The 22,537-nt window shown below is 45.2% G+C and overlaps 1 protein-coding gene across 1 annotated transcript in view; it reads right to left on the minus strand.

Moving 5' to 3' along the window:
• SLC2A9 (solute carrier family 2 member 9) overlaps positions 1-22,537 on the minus strand; it is a 400,199-nt gene that overhangs the window by 234,704 nt on the left and 142,958 nt on the right. The window contains exon 8 of the mRNA XM_088447118.1: positions 1,034-1,221. Within this exon, the coding sequence (XP_088303244.1) occupies positions 1,034-1,221 (188 nt within the window). The remainder of the gene's footprint in view (positions 1-1,033; positions 1,222-22,537) is intronic.

Genomic DNA, 22,537 nt, shown 5'->3' on the forward strand with positions numbered 1-22,537 from the left:
TGTTTAGGTGACATGTGTTGTGTTTCCTCTGGGTGATCAGGTTTCCTCTAGGTGAAGTGGCTTCTGATGAATCCTAGTGTATGTGTGTCCTTGTTCTAGATAATATAAATACAGGTTGAGTCTCCCATATCCAAATATTCCGAAGTACGGAATTATTTTGGCATGACTGAGACAGTGAAACCATTGATTTTTGATGGTTCTATGTACGCAAACTTTGTCTAAGGCACAAATTATTAAAAATATTGTATAAAATTACCTTCAGGCTGTGTGTATAAGGTGTATATTAACCATAAATTAATTTCATTTCTGTACACAAACTTTGCTTGAGCCACAAAATTATTGAAAATTTTGTATAAAATATGGGAGACTCAACCTGTAGTAAACTCCCCCTGGGGCAGGGACTGGTGTGAACACCTGAAAATATTCTCTGCAAAGTATTGTGGAATATGTGTGTGTGCACTATATAAATAACTAGTAATAACTGTCCTCTGTCCTAACACTATTACAGGTTGAGTCTCCGATATCCAAAATGCTTGGGACCAGGGGTATTTTGGATAACGGAACATTCTGTATTTTGGAATATTTGCATATCATTATGAAATATCTTGGGAATGAGACCCAAATATACACACAGCCTGCAGGTCATTTTATACAATATTTTCAATAATTTTGTGGCTCAAACAAAGTTTGTGTACATACATAAATTCAGTTATATTTCATATACACCTTATACACACAGCCTGAAGGTAATTTTATACAATATTTTTTATAAGTTGTGCCTTAGACAAAGTGTGTACATTGAACCATCAAAAAATCAAAGGTTTCATTATCTCAGTCAAGCCAAAAAAATTCTGTATTTTGGAATATTTGGATATGGGAGACTCAACCTGCACATCCTAATTATGTAACTACAGTAACTGATCCACAAAAGCAAACTTACAGCCTGACAATTCGCTCTGATCTGTTTGAGGAAAGCACAAATGGTTCTTTATCTATTCAATGCCTATTCTCCATGTATCACATTGTTACTTACAGCATTGATACCGCAGAGCTGATAACAAGCCATTGTCACAATGACGGTTATAATCTGCCATCTAACTGAGCGCGTCTTGAAAAGTTCAACTACAGACACCAAGTGAATGTTCTGCTGTGTTCTGGTCTCGGCCAACACTTCTTCTATATCCTGAGAAACGTCCTCTCTTCCACGGAATAATTGGAAAGCTGAAAAATTAGGACAGATCTTAATTAATTGCCAATGGGAATAATCACAACATTCCTATAGGGTAAAAGACCATTCTATTGCAGCATACTGTGCATGTAAATATGGTATCACTATCTATTAGGTATAATGCAGACAGATAAGACAGATTTTCCTGGTACTTTCTCTACCTGTACGGACCAGGGGATGGCAGTTTTGCTATACAGGTCAGTGCGGTTTAGACAAGTCCAGCAGGACCCTCCGGATCAATGCATGAAACTTGTGCATATTACATGCTTATACTCGTACTGGGCTTAACAGTAGCACATTCCATTCTATGCAGTCGTGCTGACTGGCACCCGGCATCCCGATTGAAGTGATGCCGGGAGCCACTGCGGACAGCCGGGGGGAGGGGGAGGGTGGGATAGGTTTAGGGCTCTCGGGGGAAATTTAGGGTTAGGCACCCCCCCAGGAGGTTAGGGTTAGACTAGGGGAAGGGAGGGTTAGAGTTAGACACCCCCGAGGGGGACTTAGGGTTAGGCACCCCCCCGGGGTCGGGTTTAGGAACTTAGAGGGGGGGATTAGGGTTAGGCACTGGGGGGAAGGTTAGGGTTAGGCACCCCTACGGAGGGTTAGGGTTAGGGGGGGAGGTTAGGTTAGTTAATACTTACCTTGGGACGATCAGGTAATTCATACCGATTCCTTGTGCATTGGTAAAGCACTTAGCATGCCTTGACCTCCACTTCTCTACCACAGAACTCCATTACATAAAACGTCTGGCCCATCCAGCTTGCACCAAGTACAGACAAAGCATTTGTCATACTGTAGTGATTATTAGGTCACTGTTGTATGGTATGTAAGGTTTAGGCAGCGGGGAGGGAGGGGTAGGGTTAGAAAACTTACCGATAGGTGTCGGTATCCTAACCCTGTCGGGATGCCGGCGTCAGGATTCTGACTGCCGGGATCCCGAGCGCTGGCATCCCGTACCCAGCCTGTCCCAGCAAACACTAGCAAGCATTAACTGCAGGTGCATGCTGACGTTGGTAGAACTACAGATGCTATCATGCTTATGTCTGCCAGAGTATGCTGATGCTTGGAAAACTACACATGCTTGCATGGATAACCAACACTATGAATGAACTTCACTGTGTTCATGAAGTTTATTGTAGCAATGCATCAATGAACTTCATTGAATAGTGCATCCCATTTATAACCCACGTGGGGCCTATTAGAGAGGTTTTCTCCTGATCCAGTCAATGTAATTGACTGTTTGCTGACAGGAGGCTTCTCCTTCATTTCAGCACAGCTCCACTAGGAGCAACAGGGGTTTTCTTTATTTATTTCTTTAAACTGTGGATTTAAATGAAAAGAAACAGTAGTTCTCTAAGTACCTTCACGTCCTGGCAGACATGGGCATTCTGGTATTTGTGGTTCTGCAATGACAGCATGCCATGAAGGGCTTCCCGAGTCATAGGGTCATCAATTTGAAACAAAAAGTCAGTTGCCGGACTTTTCGCCGTCATCGGAGGTTTTGCCGTCGAAAACTTATCGCTTGCGTCCCCGCATATCCCCGTATTCAATTCCAAATTGGCGAAAACGGGACCCAGCGAAAATGAAATTGGCCAAAAATCCTGTCGTTTTTGGGGAAATCAGCCTGACACCCCCATAAAGATGCTCTGACATAGGGGTTCACTATGGGTATCCCCGAATAGCCCTGCAAAAGGTATTTGGGGTCTTTGAAGGGTCTCAATAGGTGCTATTTAGCGTCTTTGGGACAGTGGTGAATAGCATTTAGCAACTTTTTGGGGCCAAAATAAGTACTTCCATCAAATTTGGGGTACTTGAAAATGGGTGCAAGCATATTTCAAAATCGCTAAAGTCAAGCATTAAAAAGCGCCAAATACGCTCCTTCAGCAATCATCTGCAATAAAAAATACACCTCCCCCATACTTGCAGACCCCCCCAAGGCTATTTTGCTAGTTTTTGAATTTGTACCCCCACTTTAAATTTTTTTCGCCCACATTTTCAAAGTGCTTTTTTGGGGTGTCCTTTGTGTTTTTTATGTGTTTTTTATGCAGTTTGCATCAAGGGGGGTGTACGAAGGGTGCAGAGTGGTTTCTGCACCTCTGCACCCCAAAACTCCAATTCTGCACTTTTTTCTGCCGGGTATTCATAGGCAAAACTTTTTCGCCTATTACATTGCATTGCGTTTTCGCACCAGCGAAGAGACGCCAAAATTGAATACGGGGATGAGTGAAATCGGCGAAAATGACATCATCAGCGAAAAGGTTTAGCTGAAAACGGCTTTTCACTCCAAATTGAATACGGCCCATAATATCATTGTTTGTATAAAAAATAATCCTTCCACTTGAAGTGGCAGCTTACTCTACTTACACTGTATTTTTACCTGCATATAATTTAAAATATCTGCCACTCAAGTCAAAAAGCACACTATACATATTAGGCAGCCATACTATATTTGTGACCTAATCTAAATGAGGCTCATGGTGTACCTATAATGAAGCACTGGACATCAAGAACCAGTAAATATTAGAATATCTTTATACTATATAAATTTACATTTGAGCAACAAGACTTAGCAGTGAATCAACCTAAAGATCATTCAAAAGCATAGGCAAAGTCACTTGGAGAAAGTTGAGTACAAAGTATTGGCCTACTTTCATTTCTAGCCCCTCTGGAATTGAGCAAAATCAGTGTACACTTTAATGAAAAGTCTGCCTTAGAATTACAGCAGAGCAAGTCTGGTCTCTGAGGAGCCAATCCGTGCTGACACGGTGACTTCTATAAAGAGAATAGGTAACTCCATCAAGGAAGAATCAAAATTGACATAGCTGTATATGAAACATTGAGGTATAATACAGTATTCAGTAATACGCTGAAAGCTTATTAAAAAAGTGAACTATGAAAGAGTATTTAATACCTTGTCTATCATAAACAGCAATGCCTGCACAGTTACACAGTAAATTAATACAGAACAGTTGTGTTAACTAGAGGATCGCAAGTCTAGATATATAAAGTATGCAGGGTAATAAGCTTAACGAGTTGACTTATACCCCTTTGAGACATACCAAGAATCCCGGGAATTTGGCCTGCCTCAGACAAATTCCCGGGTTGCAGCGTATGTCTGAAAGGTACCTACCCGGGAACACGTTCTCGGGTAGCCAACCCTTCAATCGACCAGGGAATTTCCCGGGACTTAAGTCAGCGCAGAGCATCCTATAGGACACTCAGCGCTGCTGCTCACCACCTGTAGATGGAGTCAGTGACACAGGACCCCAGCCGGATGCTGGGGACACAAATGATAAGTAGAATCTGATTGGTTCTGATTGGTTGCTATGGCCCATAGCAACCAATCAGATTCTACTTATCATTTATCTAGCACATTATAGAAGAATATAGCTTGAATTTGATTGGATTCTATGGGCAACATCTCCACTTCTATAAAGCCGCACTTTAGGAAATATATCCCTTAAGGTGGCTGATTTAGCATGCTGTGTAAGGTTCAAAAACATTGAAACTGTACAAGTATACAAGGAGCTGCTAGTTTCAGCTCAGAAGGAAAGAAAATACAGATTGTGATAAACATGCCCCCATTGTGAGAGTGGTGACTATTTTTTTAGCTGCAGCATTACATAGGCTATGGATTTTTGGGGAAAATATCCAACAGAGACAAGACAAACTATTACTAAAGGGGAGATGTATCAAGCCTTGGAGAGTGATAAAGTTGCCCCAGCAACCAATCAGCTTCTAACTGTCATTTCATTGACTGTGCTAGGTAAATGGTAGTTAGTAGCTGATTGGTTGCTTTGGGCAACAGCCCACTTTATCTATCTCCAAGGCTTGATACATCTCCTCCAAGTGACACCCAGGAAGAAGCTCCCCGTTTAAAAAAAAAAAAAAAATTGCCAGTAGAGTGGTTTAAGAGTTCTCAAATGATCAATTCCTTTAGTCTGCATATGGATTAGACATTGCAGGTGCAACAACATCTGGCACCGTGCAAGTTAAAAGAATACATAAGTAACGTATATTAGGTCCTAACCAGGACAACATAAACAGCAACTTCTGCCACGTAATTGCAACATTTTTAGATTACCATGGTAAGGAAAACCTACTTATAGGGAGGGGTATGTGTAATAGCCTGTGTGTGGCAGGCGCCTACGAGAGGTCGTCGATTTAACCTGTGCAGTACACTTACAGCAGCAATAATTTATGTGGTAAAACCAGTTTAATGGTGCATACACCCCTAAATGGGCCCCACTATGAACAAAACATTGCTGTTGTGCTTCTTTATCCTGCTAAACTCAGAGTGACCCCAGGTGGCCAGTCAGTGATATTTGAAGCCCCCCCCCATGCAGCTGGATAACATTTCATATTACGTATCTCAGTAAATCAGAACACTGATGAGTGTATGAGCATCCGTTTATAACTATAACTCATCTGTACATTTGTACATACTACAGACATTCAACAATGACTTCAACTGACAAAAAAATGAGCGGATGCTGCTGAAAATGTTACAACTGTGATCTATTCTGCAAATGCTTAATCGCTGTTATCTACTGATTGAGACACTTCGGGGCTGAGTTGGGAGCAAATAAAAAAAAACAGTAGTAACTAGTACACTGGGCCAAACCATGTTACAATGCAAGGGGTATATAGGACCTGATTATGAGTCCGTTCATGTCTGCATCTTTTGCTGGTCGCACACCTGCGACTTTATGCAAATGCTGCTACAAACCCTTCCCCAGTCTGCAGCCTTGCATCCGAATGTGCAAGGACTGAGACGCCCTCTTTTAGCATCCATATACGCTGACATACCACATGTTGCTTCTTTAGAAGCAACATTGGTTGCACCCAGGGGCGTATTAAGAGAGGAGGGGGCCCATGTTCACTCACCCTCCAGGGCCCCCTCCTCTCCCTGGCTGCTGTCAGCGAACTGACAGCAGCAGTAAACTCTGGGTACTAGAGTGTGCCCGGAGTCTACTGCACATGCGCAGTTCTCCAGGAAAATGGAATGGCAGCCATGATCCAAAGTGATTTTCTACTGCACATGCGCAAAACACTGGGAAAATGGCCGTAGCGGGCATTTTCCAGGCATTTTTTAGCACACTACTCCATGGGACATCATAGAGGTAAGTGTGAAAAAAAAGTAAGGGTGCAGGATGTGCGGTGCGGCCCCCCCTTGACCTAGGGGCTCATGTGCGCCGCACACCCTGCACCCATTATAAATACGCCCCTGGTTGCACCATCAAAACTTCCACCACTCCCGTAACACGCCCATCAGACCATCTCCATCCGCTAAGCCACCACCCTGTCTCCGCCCAGGAATGGTTAATACATTTTTAATAACATTTCTGAGGCTGTGCATCTCCCTCAATCGAAACTCAGATTCTGTGTCTACAGAACCTGGACGCATGCATCTCGCAGCTGCATCCGACTTATCGCAGCTGCATCCGACCCATAACGTGGTTATTAGGAAAGGTAGACATCTTCAAACTTCAGTGTTACTAAAACAAATGAAACACAATGGCAAATCGTGAGTGATAATATAGAACACTGGGGTATCCTAGTCCTGTTTAGTGAAACATGTAAAAGGGGGTAATGCTGGGCCATATTATCAGTTACTTGTCCAAGAAAGTACAGTATAGACAATGTAGCATTTTACATCTTAAATTACAGAATACGTCACTTATTATACATGTAATGTAAATAATCCCACTAATGACACAGTAATTACATTAACTACTAATAATTCAATTCTAGTAAACTTGCTATACAGCAGCCACATAGAAAACTAAATTAAGATTCAGAGAAGCGACTGAGTCTTTTACTGCAGCGTGATTAAAAGCGCAACCGTCGAGTTTCCTACTGAGACATCCACCGCCGATGTGACACACCATCGGATGCACCATTGGATATTGCACCAGCTCTATGGAGATGCAATTTCTCCGTCTGACCATGGCCGCCAGGGTCAGTCTTTGGACACAGTCGCTGAACGCGACATGCCCCTGACACGCCCATGTGTGGCTAGCCACCCCCCTTTTACAGACTGAAAATATTGTCCGCTTGCATGCGACATCGACATAGCATGCGTCTCTGAGCAGGCTCTATAGCTAAAATAACATTTTACAGACAAGGCCACAAATCTGGGAAAATAATACCATAGATGGTCAAAGAACAGTGAAAAACACATATATTGCACCACAATTAAAGATCCATTATCAGGAATTAGCTATACTTCTCAGTAACAAATAATAGCACTATTATACTAATCTCTATAGAGATATTCTAACAAATGACTCATAACATTTTCTTCAATAGGCTTCACAACCCAACAGAGGAAGAAATTGAACAAGGATATTACAAAAGAAGTGATAAAAATGGCCATTACTACTGTAACCTGCATTTAAATAAATCTCTAGGCCCAGGTGTCCTTAAGTGTCCTATTATAACTACTGACAAAGGACTTAGTAACCACCTTAATAAATCTATTTCAACAAATGTATAAAGAATATTTCTCATATCCTTGCTTCACAATTCTCATTTCTGTACTGTAGACCAATTATGACAGGACTGATGCAAACATCTTCACTTTACATCAATTAGGTTTTACCCATGAACATCACTAAATCAGAGGATTAAAATTACAATAGCAGCAGTATTTTCAAATAATAAATCTGCCCAAAACATCATTTTAAATCTCATTGAATACACAATACATTTTATTCTCATTCAATACACCTGAAGAGGTGAGGATATAGATAGTGTGGTGCAGGTACAAGCTGGAGTTGTGACGTTCTGGTTTTGTTGTGGGCCCGGGGTGGTAATAGGAGCAGACACTGAAGCAGATTTAAAAATAAACGTGGAGTTTTTAATGAGTGGCTTAACAGACATGAATGTGGCAAAACAGAAAGTCCGGGTATAGCACTAAGTGCACTTGGGAACTGTAGTGAGGCAATGGGAAAAAGTCCAGGTAGTGATAGCAGAAGGCAGTCCAGTATTCCAGGTCTTGTGAGGCTGAAATGAATTGCAGGCTGAAGTGAAATGCAGGCTGAAGTGAAATGCAGGCTGAAGTGAGTGGGAGGCTGAAATGATTTGCAGGCTGAAGTGAATGGGAGGCTGAAGTGAATGGCAGGCTGAAGTGAATGATAATGTCCAGAGGATTTGCAAGTGGAGGCAGGGTGCAGGGTAATAGCTGACACAGGTACTCAGGCAAGGGAGAGGCAATAGGAGGAGGCAGGGCATTCCAGCAGGGTATGGAGCAGGTCAGGTAAGCAGGCTAAGGCAAAGATCCAACAAGCAGGCGGACAAGCTCAGGAACTCTCTCTCAGCTTGCGCTGAGAAACACGTTGCACTGGCAATGAAAGGAAGCTCTGCACTCCCTTAAATACCCAGTGCCGCACTGTGAGAGGCTAGAGAGAGCATGTGACACACCAGGATAGGGCAACTAGGCCACATGTCCGGAGGCAAGATGGCGGCGCCAATGCCAGAACGGAACAGAAGCACCAGCAGGCCTAACCAGACCAGAGTGACAGTATGCCCACACAGGACTATGCACAGGCAATGCACCCCGCCAGACACCAGCGCCACCGCCAGACGCCCCTTGCCATAGCATCCTCACAGGCAGGGGCGTAACTAGAACTTTGTGGGCCCCATAGCAAAATTTTAAAGGGGCCCCCCCAACTCGGGTCTCAACCAGAATTATATATATATATATATATATATATATACATACACACACACACACATATACACAAATCCACGATCTGGCACTCTCTGGAAAATGTTGGTACTATGCCGGTTGCCTTCCACAGCAAAACTCAGAGCAAGATTGCTGAAATACAAAATCCCACAGGCGGCACTCCAGACTGGTAAATAAGGTAACACTTAATACGGCATAAAGTGCAATGTTTCAACGCATTTATTAGCGTTTTTGTCAAGCCAAATATAAACAATGCTACAACTTACCAAGCTTTAAATAACAAGCATGACTTGTGTAAGCCCGACGCCACTGGCTGCATCCGGTGCCGGAAACCATCAATGCAGGAAGTGACGTCCAAGCCCCTCCGTTACCATAGTGATACATATACAACAATAAACATACAACACATACATTTAAAAAAAATGTACAATACAGCATGCATATATAAACGTGAAACAAATCGAATAGTTCACAGCATCTAGTGCTATGGTGACATAATAGTAGAATTTATACAATAAAATTACTTAATCTGAAAAAAACAGAATAAGACTGGATACAAATAGCTGCAGCATAGAGAGGTGCAACTAGCTTAATACTCCCCTAGTAGAACAACAATGCTGCATGCTCACACTCAATATATAGATCTTGAATGTAAAACTCACAGGTAATAAATATTGATCAATGTGTATCACATAACTGGATCAAAAAACAGCCATCTAAGTGGTTAACTGAAACACTGTAACCCCAGTGTCTCAAGGGGACAAGGGCCCTCATTCAGAGCCGTACGCTCTGAGCAGAGCGCACGCTCTGAATGAGGGCCGGGCTCCATTTTCATGGAGCGTCCTCCTGGACGCTCGTATAGCTGTGGGTCACCACCCACAGGCTATACGAGCGTGCTTTGTGATGGCCGCGATGGTCGAGACCATCGCGACCATCGAATTTGCGAGCCGGAGCCTGCGGTTGAGGTTTTCAACCGCAAGCTCCGGAGTGATTTTGACTCTATCAGAGCCAAAATCACTCCCACTGACATCACTAGTGATGTCAGTGGGCCGGCTTCTGACGGGAGGCGTTCCCGTGGGAACGCCCCCGTCAGGGAGGCACGCCCCCGGCACGCCCACCAAAGGGGGCGTGCTGTCAATCAACATTGACAGCACGCCCCCTTTGATCGGACACAACGAGCGAAGGAATTTCCTTCGCTCGTCGCGTCTGGTGCATGCGCACGACGGAGCTCCCTCCGTCGTGCGCATGCTCAGTGCATAACATCGACCCACTTGCAAGCGGACAGCCGCTCGCGAGTGGGTCTGAATCAGGCCCAAGGTGTCTAGCTTGATGATCCATCGTGTTTCAACCTGTAACAAATCTGTGTGTGTGTATATATATATATATATATATACGTATATATATATACATATATATAAAATTCTACTTGTATTCAGATATATCCATATATATATATATATATATATATATATATATGCACACACATGTGACATGCATATTTATTTATTCACATTTTTAGAATGCTGATCAGCAGCAAGCGGATTGTAGTGTGATATTACCGAGTGAATTCGCATTGCGAATTCAGGCAATATCACAGGGATTTACTATAAATCCCTTGCAGGGACAGAGCTTGCGATAAAGCTCTGTCCCTGCGGATCCCATCTGCACTCTAGACGCGGTATTTTCGGAAAAAATACAGTGACTAAGAGCCCACGCATGCACCGACCCACCGTCACTGCTATCCCCCAACAATGCTAAGCCCCGCCCCCCGCAAACCCCCCCCCTCCCTTCATTACACTTACCTGCATCCTCCTGGCCTCCGGTGATCTTCTCCGGGCTTCCCGGTCAGGTGATCTCCCATACTGCACTGGGACCCGATCACCTGATGACCTGGCAGCAGTGCACTGTGGGAGACCAGCTGACCGGAGAGGAGCCATCACCGGAGGCCCGATCACCGGTCCCTGGATTCAGGTAAGTAAAAAAAAAAATTTTTCCATTTTTTTTTTCTTTTTTTTACAGCAATCAGCTTGCGGTCTGTTTAGACCACATAGCTGATTACAGGTACCGGCTCCCGCCTCTGCTCTCCCAGTTAGAGCAGAGTGGGAGCCCAGTAACCGGGGGAGACCCTGGATAACGCCACCTCCAGGTGGCGTTATTATCACAGGGCTTCCCCCGGTATTTTTAATTTATTTTTAGTAACTCTGGTTGGATCACATTTCCTATTAAAATTATGGGAAATGCGATCTGCTTTACTAAAAATAAGTGATACTTAGGGGTTGGAGTAGAATTTTACTAATTCTACTCCAATTGCCCTGTAATAACTACAGGTGAAACTAAAATAATGTGAAACGGGTGTGAAAACACCCTTTTTCACTTTATTTTAGTAAAAATATTGTTAATAAATAGAGCCCTAGAGGATCAGTCACTCACCCGGCCTTCACTGAGCTCAGCTCACTGGTCTTGGAGTTCGGACAAGGCTGCTTCTCAACACGGCGCGGACCGGTAAAGGGGCGGTACTTATGTGACGTCATGCTTTGTGACGGCACACAGCACGGAGGAGACGCAGACACTCTGCATATGTAAGCGTCGCGGTGCAGGGAAGGCTATAGATTCTTGTATAGATGCCTTCCACCGTGCCATCAGGGTCATAGTAACAGATGCCGGTGGTTGATTCCCCCCGGGTGGGCCGGCAACAGAAATCTTGGGGCCCCGGTACATCAATATCTCTGGGGCCCCCATTCCCTCTCCTCTCCCCCCTCAACCCCACCCCAGAGGGTGGCATTAATAAAAATGTGTGTGTGTGTATATATTTATTATCCACTCTACCACTTCAAAGAAATGTGTTCGCTCTAGGAGCAGGGTGCTGATATTTTAATTTTGTATCACTATAGTTACTGTAGCGAGACATCACTGCTAAAATGTGGCCTCTGCTCAGCACCCTGCTCCTAGAGTGAGCTCATACATTGTGTGTGTGTGATATAGATATATATACATATATATATATATATATATATATACATATACACATACACACACACATAGTGTGTATATATATATATATATATATATATATATATACACACACACTAACACACATATATACATACATTCATACATAGACACACATATGTATAAAAAATTACACCCCATTTTCGTATAGTATATGTTTGGAAGTAACAGCAGAATTACAGAAAAAGTAAGATGACATACCACACCGCACTCTGGGGGTGAAGGCTCATGCTGCTGCATTGCCCGTCATTGTGGCTCCAGGGTGGGGCTGCCAAAGAGGGTGTTTGCAGATGCAGAGGTGGAGGGGTGCTGCAGTTGCTGTATGGCAACTCACTGTACACGGAGGCGGCACTTATTTCCTGCTCCCTGGCTGTGGACTGCCATGCTGCTCTTCTCAGGCCGCGGCTGCATGGAAGAGCCGGCGCCTGGGGCAGCATCATGCGTGATGACATCACGCGTTGCGACGCCATTCATAAGCCTTGTACAGGACAGGACCGCCGGACCGGACTAAACAAAGGCTGTAAGGGGGTGTTGGGCGGCTTCAATTTTTTTTGCTTATTTGCGGAACGAGGCGGACAGGCAGCCGTCCCGGAGCATTTCGTTTCTGAATATCTATTAGGTGCCAGGGCCCCATTTGGTGCACCTGAACCCCGGGGCCCCTCTGGACATCAGGGCCGGGGGCAGGGGGAGTCTAAAAATAATTACATGCTTAATCCGGCCCTGGGTGCAGGGGTTGCTTGCTGGGCCAGCGGGCCCCCTAAGCCACCGGGCCCCATAGCAAGTGCACCCCCTGCACCCTCTCTAGTTACGCCACTGCTCACAGGTATTACCCGTCAACCACCATGCCGAGAAACCCTGCTCGTGACAGGAGTTACCTTTGTAGCGGAACAATCTTCCTTTGGCAGCAACTCCTAACCACACCCCAGCAGAGAGGCAATGGTTCCCCAACCAGACACAGACAAATTTATGCAAAAGCAATCTATATTTACTTCTAGTAACCCAATATTGCTGGAATGGATCACTGCTATAGAATAATAGGTTTGGTTCAATAAACAATAAACACACAATAAAATGTTTCAATTACAATAACACATGCTATTATCCTTTTTCTAAATTGAATACAACTCCACTGACTATTGCAGCTATTTCAAGAAAATACAAAGATAAACAATATTACTTTAAAAGCCTAGAATTGGCTATTTCTTATTCTAATTGACAACTACCTATACTAAATTAGCTTGTCCTTTGCATATTAGTACAATGTCCCAATAACTTAATACAGTGGACCTATCATTGATAAACCAGGTCACAGATAACTATGTGCACATGTTGAAGTTCGTAAAGTGTGTTCACAGCCTAAGGTGAAAAAAAGCAATGTTGCATCGCTAATACTTTATGCAAAGTAGGAGCAGTGGGCCTGATACATTACGGATCATAACTGTGATTGCAATAGCAATTCCGCACGCAGTTTCACTGCGATAGTATGCTAATCCACTGTGATCGCTATGCCATCGCAGCACAACATAAGGACACCCACTTTACCTTGCACACATCCGTATACCTTAGCAAGACTGCGAAACCATCGGTAACATTGAGTACCGTCACAGCCTCACGAACACTTGCACAAACTCTGACCTTACTCCGGAATTGCTAACCCCCCCATCACCTCCCCCAAATGGTACTTCGTGTCAATCACTCTGCGATGGATCTATGTACTCACTGCGATTGCAGTCCCAATCGCAGTGGCTGGTTCGCGCACGCAAACTGAAATGCATAAGCATGCACAGAACGCAAACAATTAGTCGATTGCGTGCGTAATCAAAGTTGCGATTACTAATGAAGCAGGCCCTGTGTCTCTATATCATACATAGAACTTGTATAGCATAATCACCAAATCAGAGAACCTAAACCAGGATGCAGCTTTTCCTCCAGGAGGTAGGCACAGTCAGGGCCGGATTAACAATGGGCCGGGTGGAACTGCAGCTCCAGGCCCCATGTCAAAATAGGCCCACCGCAACTGCTGTGCTGCACTGGAGACAGGAAAAAATTTTCTCCTGTTATAGTTTGCAACCAGCCGCCGGAGGCCTCACCCAGTCAAACCGCAGCCCCTCACACCTCCACCCACCACCGCGGCCGCCCGCAGGAGGTTGAATGTACTGGGCATAACAAATTTGTTGATGGCGGCTCAGTGGAAGGCTGCGCAAGCCCTCCCTCTCTCTACACCTCCCCTGCACCGTGATGTCATGCCATGTGATAAAAGCGCTGCCCCACCTCCGTGCAGAATAGCTGCTGTTGTAGCACCACGGCCAAGCTCAGCTCTGGGAACTGGGAAGTCGGCGGTCTGGTGATTGCGACTGAGGCTGAGCTAACTAGCAGCCCTTCAGGCTGTTTATGATGTTCGGGGACAGCATATTGGCTGCTGCAGCTGATGGTCTTGAACTAGTTGTCCGTGTCCTGCAGTGCCCTGGAAAAAGGTACGCTCATTCTGCCACTAACTGACTGAAGATTTCACCGATTATAGTTTTTTATGTTTTTACTTGTTGTGGTAAATGTGTATAATATATATATACATACACACACATAGTATGTGTATTTATGTATATAAATATATATGTACAATATATACAGTCAGGTGCATAAATATTGGGACATTGACAGAATTTTCATATTTTGGCATCTATTCACCACCACAATGGCTTTGAAATGAAACAAACAAGATGTGCTTTAACTGCACACTTTCAAATTTAATTTGAGGGTACTTACATCCAAATCAAGTGAACGGTGTAGGAATTACAACGGTTTCTATATGTGCCTCCCACTTTTTAAGGGGCCAAAAGTAATGGGACTATCAACTCAAAAGCTATTTCATGGACAGGTGTGGGCTATTCCCTCGTTATTTCATTATCAATTAAGCAGGTAAAAGGTCTGGAGTTGATTCTAGGTGTGACATTTGCATTTGGAATTAGTTGCTGTCGACTCTCAATATGAGTTCCAAAGAGCTGTCACTATCAGTGAAGCAAGCCATCATTAGGCTGAAAAATCAAAACAAACCCATCAGACAGATAGCAAAAACATTAGGTGTGGCCAAATCAACTGTTTGGAACATTCTTAAAAAGAAAGAACGCACCGGAGAGCTCAGCAACACCAAAAGACCCGGAAGACCACGGAAAACAATTGTGGTGGATGACAGAATAATTATTTCCCTGGTGAAGAAAACCCGCTTTACAACAGTTGGCCAAATCAAGAATACTCTCCAGGAGGTAAGTGTATATGTGTCAAAGTCAACAATCAAGAGAAGACTTCACAAGAGTGAATATTGAGGGTTCACCACAAGATGTAAACCATTGGTGAACCACAAAAACAGGAAGACCATATTAGAGTTTGCCAAACAACATCTAAAAAAGCCATTACAGTTCTGGAACAACATCCTATGGACAGATGAGACAAAGATCAACTTGTACCAGAGTGATGGGAAGAGAAGAGAAGGAAAGGAACTGCTCATGATCCAAAACATACCATCTCATCAGTGAAGCATGGTGGTGGTAGTGTCATGGCATGGGCATGTATGGCTGCCAATGGAACTGGTTCCCTTGTATTTATTGATGATGTGACTGCTGACAAAAGCAGCAGAATGAATTCTGAAGTGTTTCGGGCAATATTATATGCTCATATTCAGTCAAATGCTTCAGAACTCATTGGACGGCGCTTCACAGTGCAGATCGACAATGACCCGAAGCATACTGCAAAGGCAACCAAAGAGTTTTTTAAGGCTAAAAAGTGGAATGTTATGCAATGGCCAAGTCAATCCCCTGACCTGAATCCGATTGAGCATGCATTTCGCTTGATGAAGACAAAACTGAAGGGAAAATGCCCCAAGAACAAGTAGGAACTGAAGACATTTGCACTAGAGGCCTGGCAGAGCATCACCAGGGATGAAACCCAGCGTCTGGTGATGTCTATGCATTCCAGACTTCAGGCTGTAATTGCCTGCAAAGGATTTGCAACAAAGTATTAAAAAGTGAAAGTTAGATTTAGGATTGTTTAGTTTGTCCCATTACTTTTGGCCCCTTAAAAAGTGGGAGGCACATATAGAAACCGTTGTAATTCCTACACCGTTCACCTGATTTGGATGTAATTACCCTCAAATTAAATCTGAAAGTCTGCAGTTAAAGCACATCTTGATGTTTCATTTCAAAGCCATTGTGGTGGTGAATAGAGGCCAAAATATGAAAATTCTGTCAATGTCCCAATATTTATGCACCTGACTGTACTTGGCTCTGCCTTCTCTCTTACTGACCCCGCCTCCTTTCATCTGTGTTCCCCCCTCATCGCAACTCCATCCTGATCTCTCTACCCCTTGTCATTGCAGCTCTGGCTCCCCCTCCCCAATGGTTCTGTCCAGCCCCAGCTCCCCCATTCTGGCTCCTACCCAACACCCCCTCCCCCGATCACAGCTCTGTGATGCTCTGGCTCCACCCCCCTCCTCCTGCTCCCATACTTGTGTGTGTATATACATGTATAGATATATATGCATATTAGGGGTGTGCACCGGCCACTTTTCGTGTTTTGTGTTTTGGTTTTGGATCTGGATCTTTCTTCGTGTTTTGGATCTGGATTGGTTTTGCCAAAACCACCCTTCCGTGTTTTGGGTTCTGGGTTTTGTGTTTTGGATCTGTATTTTTTTGAAAAAAAGCATAAAAACAGCTAAAATCACAGAATTTGTAGGTTTTTCTGCTCCTATGCTATTATTAACCTCAATAACCTTAATTTCCACTCATTTCCAGTCTATTCTGAACACCTCACACCTCACAATAGTGTTTTTATGTCCAAAAGGTTGCACCGAGGTAGCTGGATGACTATGCTAAGCGACACGAGTGGGCGGCACAAACACGTGACCCATCTAGGAGTGACACTGCAGTGGCAGGCAGGATGGCAGTTAGAAAAACTAGGCCCCAAACTGTACATAATGCAAAGAAAAAAAGAGGTGCAAGATGGAATTGTCCTTGGGCCCTCCCACCCACCCTTATGTTGTATAAACAGGACATGCACACTTTAACAAATCAATCATTTCAGCGCCAGGGTCTGCCACACAACTGTGGCTGAAATGATTGGTTCGTTTGGGCCCCCACAAAACAAGCTGGCAATTAATGTGTCCCTGCACAAACTGGCTCTACGGAGGCAAGATGTCATCCTCATCCTCCTCATCCACCGATTCCTCACCCTCTTCAGTGTGTACATCCTCATCCTCACAAAGTATTAACTCGTCCCCACTTGAATCCACCACCACAGGTCCCTCTGTACCTTCTGGAGGCTGGTCTCCCTGGAAGAGCTGATAATTCATTTTGATGAACATCATCTTCTCCACATTCTGTGGAAGCAACCTCCTACGCCTTTCGCTGACAAGGTTCCCGGCTGCACTAAACACTCTTTCGGAGTACACACTGGAGGGGGGGCAACTCAGGTAAAATAGAGCCAGTTTGTACAGGGGCCTCCAAATTGCCTCTTTTTCCTGCCAGTACAGGTATGGACTGTCTGACATGCCTACTTGGATGCTGTCACCGATGTAATCCTCCACCATTCTGTCAATGGTGACAGTATCATATGCAGTGACAGTAGACATGTCAGAAATTGTTGCCAGGTCCTTCAGTCCGGACCAGATGTCCAAACTTGGTCCTGCCTGCCCTGCATCACCGCCAGCGGGTTGCTTAGGATACCTAAGTTTTTTCCTGGCAGCCCCAGTTGCGGGAGAAAATGAAGAAGGAGCCGTTGACGTGTCACGTTCCGCTTCAGCTGACAGTGTGTTCACCAGCAGGTCTTTGCACCTCTGCAGGCTTGTGTCGGCCGGAAAGAGAGACACCACATAGGCTTTAAACCTAGGATCGAGCACGGTGGCCAAAATGTAGTGGTCTGATTTCAACAGATTGACCACCCTGGAATCCTGGCAAAGCGAATGAAGGGCTTCATCCACAAGTCCCACATGCCGAGCGGAATCGCTCCGTCTTAGCTCCTCCTTCACTTTCTCCAGCTGCTTCTGCAAAAGCCTGATGAGGGGAATGACCTGACTCAAGCTGGCAGTGTCTGAACTGACTTCACGTGTGGCAAGTTCGAAGGGCTGAAGAACCTTGCACAACACGGAAATCATTCTCCACTGCGCTTGAGTCAGGTGCATACCCCCTCCTTTGCCTATGTCATAGGTGGATGTATAGGCTTGTATGGCCTTTTGCTGCTCCTCCATCCTCTGAAGCATATAGAGGGTTGAGTTCCACCGCGTCACAACCTCTTGCTTCAGGTGATGGCGGGGCAGGTTCAAGAGTGTTTGCTGGCGCTCCAGTCTTCGGCACGCAGTCGCTGAATGGCGAAAGTGGCCAGAAATTTTTCGGGCCACCCAAAGCGTCTCCTGCACGCCCCTGTCGCTTTTCAGAAAATTCTGCACCACCAAGTTTATTGTGTGAGCAAAACATGGGACGTGCTGGAATTTGCCCAGATGTAATGCCCGCACAATATTGGTGGCGTTGTCAGATATCACAAATCCCCAGGAGAGTCTAAGTGGGGTAAGCCACTGGGCGATGATTTCCCTCAGTTTCTCTAAGAGGTTGTCGGCGGTGTGCCTCTTACTGAAACCGGTGATACACAGCGTAGCCTGCCTTGTAACGAGCTGGCGTTTCTGAGATGCTGCTACTGGTGACGCTGCTGCTGTTGCTGCGTAAGGTGATACATCTACCCAGTGGGCTGTCACAGTCATATAGTCCTTAGTCTGCCCTGTTCCACTTGTCCACATGTCCGTGGTTAAGTGGACATTGTGTACAACGGCATTTTTCAGGACACTGAGGACACTTTTTCTGACGTTTCTGTACAGTCTCGGTATCGCCTGCCTAGTGAAGTGGAATCTAGACGGGATTTGGAACCGGGGACACACTACCTCCATCAATTGTCTAAATCCCACTGCACTAATGGCGGATACCGGACGCACGTCTAACACCAACATAGCAGTCAAGGCCTCAGTTATACGTTTTGCTTCAGGATGACTGCTGTCGTACTTCATCCTCCTCGCTAAGGACTGTTGGAGGGTCAATTGTTTAGTAAAAGTAGTGGTGTTCCTACTTCCTCTCTGGGATGATGAACGACTCCCAGCAGCAGCAGCAACAGCAGCAGCGGCAGCAGTAGGCGTAGCAATGCAGGATCCTCCGGAGGAATCCCGGATAGGAGAGTCAGTCATGCCAGTGATATGGCCTGCAGGACTACTTCCGATCCTGACTAAGGAGGAAATTGACGAGGAGGGAGTTGACGGTGTGGTTTGCAGGCGCTTGGATACAACAGGACAATGGGATTTAGGTGTCCCTGGACTGCTTACGGTCTGAGCCAAAGTTTCTGAACTTGACAGTAACTTTTTATGAACGCGCTGCAGGTGCCGTATAAGGGAGGATGTTCCTAGGTGGTTGACGTCCCTACCCCTACTTATTTCACCTTTACATATGGTACATATGGCAAGACAGTTGTTGTCCGGATTTGGATAGAAATATTGCCAGACCAAAGAGGTGGAATGTTTGGTCTTCTGCCCAGGCATGACCGTGATGGGCTTTTTCATCCCACGGACAACAACTGTCTCCCCCGGAGCCTGATTTAAACAAACCACATCACCATCAGAATCCTCCTCGCCAACTTCCTCCTCAGCGCCAGCTACACCAGTATCCTCATCCTGTTGTACTTCAACAGTGACATCTTCAATTTGCATATCAGCAAGTGGACTGTGGGTGCTCCTTTCAGCACTTGCAGGGGGCGTGCAAATGGTGGAAAGAGCCACCTCTTCCCGTCCAGTGCTGGGAAGGTCAGGCATCGCAACCACCACCACACTTGGACTCTCTTTGGGGATTTGTGATATCTTCTTAGAAAGCACAGTTCTTCGCTGTGCTTTTGCCAGCTTAACTCTTTTGATTTTTTTAGTGGGAGGAGTGCTTCCATCGTCATGTGAAGCTGAACCACTAGTCATGAACATACTAGGGATCGACCTTAGCCGTTCCTTGCCACTCCGTGTCGTAAATGGCATATTGGCAAGTTTACGTTTCTCTTCAGCTGATTTAAATGTCTTTTTCAAGGTCATTTTCCTGAACTTTGCCATTTGGGATTGTATGTGCCCTCTACTATGACATTGGGCATCGGCCTTGGCAGACGACGTTGATGGCATGTTATCGTCTATGTCATGACTAGTGGCAGCAGCTTCAGCACTAGGAGGAAGTGGTTCTTGATCTTTCTCTATTTTATTTTTATCGGAGAAAGTTTGGTCCTCCATTTATGTTATATCGATTTGATATATACGTGCGGCTAAACACAGAAAATAAATTTTTTTTTGGTTCGGACTGGAGTGTACTTTCGGGGGTTACAGCACCCTTTAACGGTCAAGCCAGCCGGCCCTTTACTTATGACACAGGCGCACTCTTGGCACTACTTTGTTGATGCACGTGCGGCTACTGCGCACACAATTCACAAACACAGAAAATAATTTTTTTTTGGTTTGGACTGGAGTGTACTTTGGGGGTTACAGCACCCTTTAACGGTCAAGCCAGCCGGCCCTTTACTTATGACACAGGCGCACGCTTGGCACTACTTTGTTGATGCACGTGCGGCTACTGCGCACACAATTCACAAACACAGAAAATAATTTTTTTTTGGTTTGGACTGGAGTGTACTTTCGGGGGTTACAGCACCCTTAACGGTCAAGCCAGCCGGCCCTTTACTTATGACACAGGCGCACGCTTGGCACTACTTTGTTGATGCACGTGCGGCTACTGCGCACACAATTCACAAACACAGAAAATAATTTTTTTTTGGTTTGGACTGGAGTGTACTTTCGGGGGTTACAGCACCCTTTAACGGTCAAGCCAGCCGGCCCTTTACTTATGACACAGGCGCACGCTTGGCACTACTTTGTTGATGCACGTGCGGCTACTGCGCACACAATTCACAAACACAGAAAATAATTTTTTTTTAGGTTTGGACTGGAGTGTACTTTCGGGGGTTACAGCACCCTTAACGGTCAAGCCAGCCGGCCCTTTACTTATGACACAGGCGCACGCTTGGCACTACTTTGTTGATGCACGTGCGGCTACTGCGCACACAATTCACAAACACAGAAAATAATTTTTTTTTTGGTTTGGACTGGAGTGTACTTTCGGGGGTTACAGCACCCTTAACGGTCAAGCCAGCCGGCCCTTTACTTATGACACAGGCGCACGCTTGGCACTACTTTGTTGATGCACGTGCGGCTACTGCGCACACAATTCACAAACACAGAAAATAATTTTTTTTTTGGTTTGGACTGGAGTGTACTTTCGGGGGTTACAGCACCCTTAACGGTCAAGCCAGCCGGCCCTTTACTTATGACACAGGCGCACGCTTGACACTACTTTGTTGATGCACGTGCGGCTACTGCGCACACAATTCACAAACACAGAAAATAATTTTTTTTTGGTTTGGACTGGAGTGTACTTTCAGGGGTTACAGCACCCTTTAACGGTCAAGCCAGCCGGCCCTTTACTTATGACACAGGCGCACGCTTGGCACTACTTTGTTGATGCACGTGCGGCTACTGCGCACACAATTCACAAACACAGAAAATAATTTTTTTTTGGTTTGGACTGGAGTGTACTTTCGGGGGTTACAGCACCCTTTAACGGTCAAGCCACCGGCCCTTTACTTATGACACAGGCGCACTCTTGGCACTACTTTGTTGATGCACGTGCGGCTACTGCGCACACAATTCACAAACACAGAAAATAATTTTTTTTTAGGTTTGGACTGGAGTGTACTTTCGGGGGTTACAGCACCCTTAACGGTCAAGCCAGCCGGCCCTTTACTTATGACACAGGCGCACGCTTGGCACTACTTTGTTGATGCACGTGCGGCTACTGCGCACACAATTCACAAACACAGAAAATAATTTTTTTTTGGTTTGGACTGGAGTGTACTTTCGGGGGTTACAGCACCCTTTAACGGTCAAGCCAGCCGGCCCTTTACTTATGACACAGGCGCACGCTTGGCACTACTTTGTTGATGCACGTGCGGCTACTGCGCACACAATTCACAAACACAGAAAATAATTTTTTTTTAGGTTTGGACTGGAGTGTACTTTCGGGGGTTACAGCACCCTTAACGGTCAAGCCAGCCGGCCCTTTACTTATGACACAGGCGCACGCTTGGCACTACTTTGTTGATGCACGTGCGGCTACTGCGCACACAATTCACAAACACAGAAAATAATTTTTTTTTTGGTTTGGACTGGAGTGTACTTTCGGGGGTTACAGCACCCTTAACGGTCAAGCCAGCCGGCCCTTTACTTATGACACAGGCGCACGCTTGGCACTACTTTGTTGATGCACGTGCGGCTACTGCGCACACAATTCACAAACACAGAAAATAATTTTTTTTTTGGTTTGGACTGGAGTGTACTTTCGGGGGTTACAGCACCCTTAACGGTCAAGCCAGCCGGCCCTTTACTTATGACACAGGCGAACGCTTGACACTACTTTGTTGATGCACGTGCGGCTACTGCGCACACAATTCACAAACACAGAAAATAATTTTTTTTTTGGTTTGGACTGGAGTGTACTTTC

The sequence above is a fragment of the Taudactylus pleione genome, unplaced genomic scaffold, assembly GCF_031769625.1.
Source record: "Taudactylus pleione unplaced genomic scaffold, aTauple2 ptg000419l, whole genome shotgun sequence".
In the NCBI taxonomy this organism is placed as follows: Eukaryota; Metazoa; Chordata; class Amphibia; order Anura; family Myobatrachidae; genus Taudactylus; species Taudactylus pleione.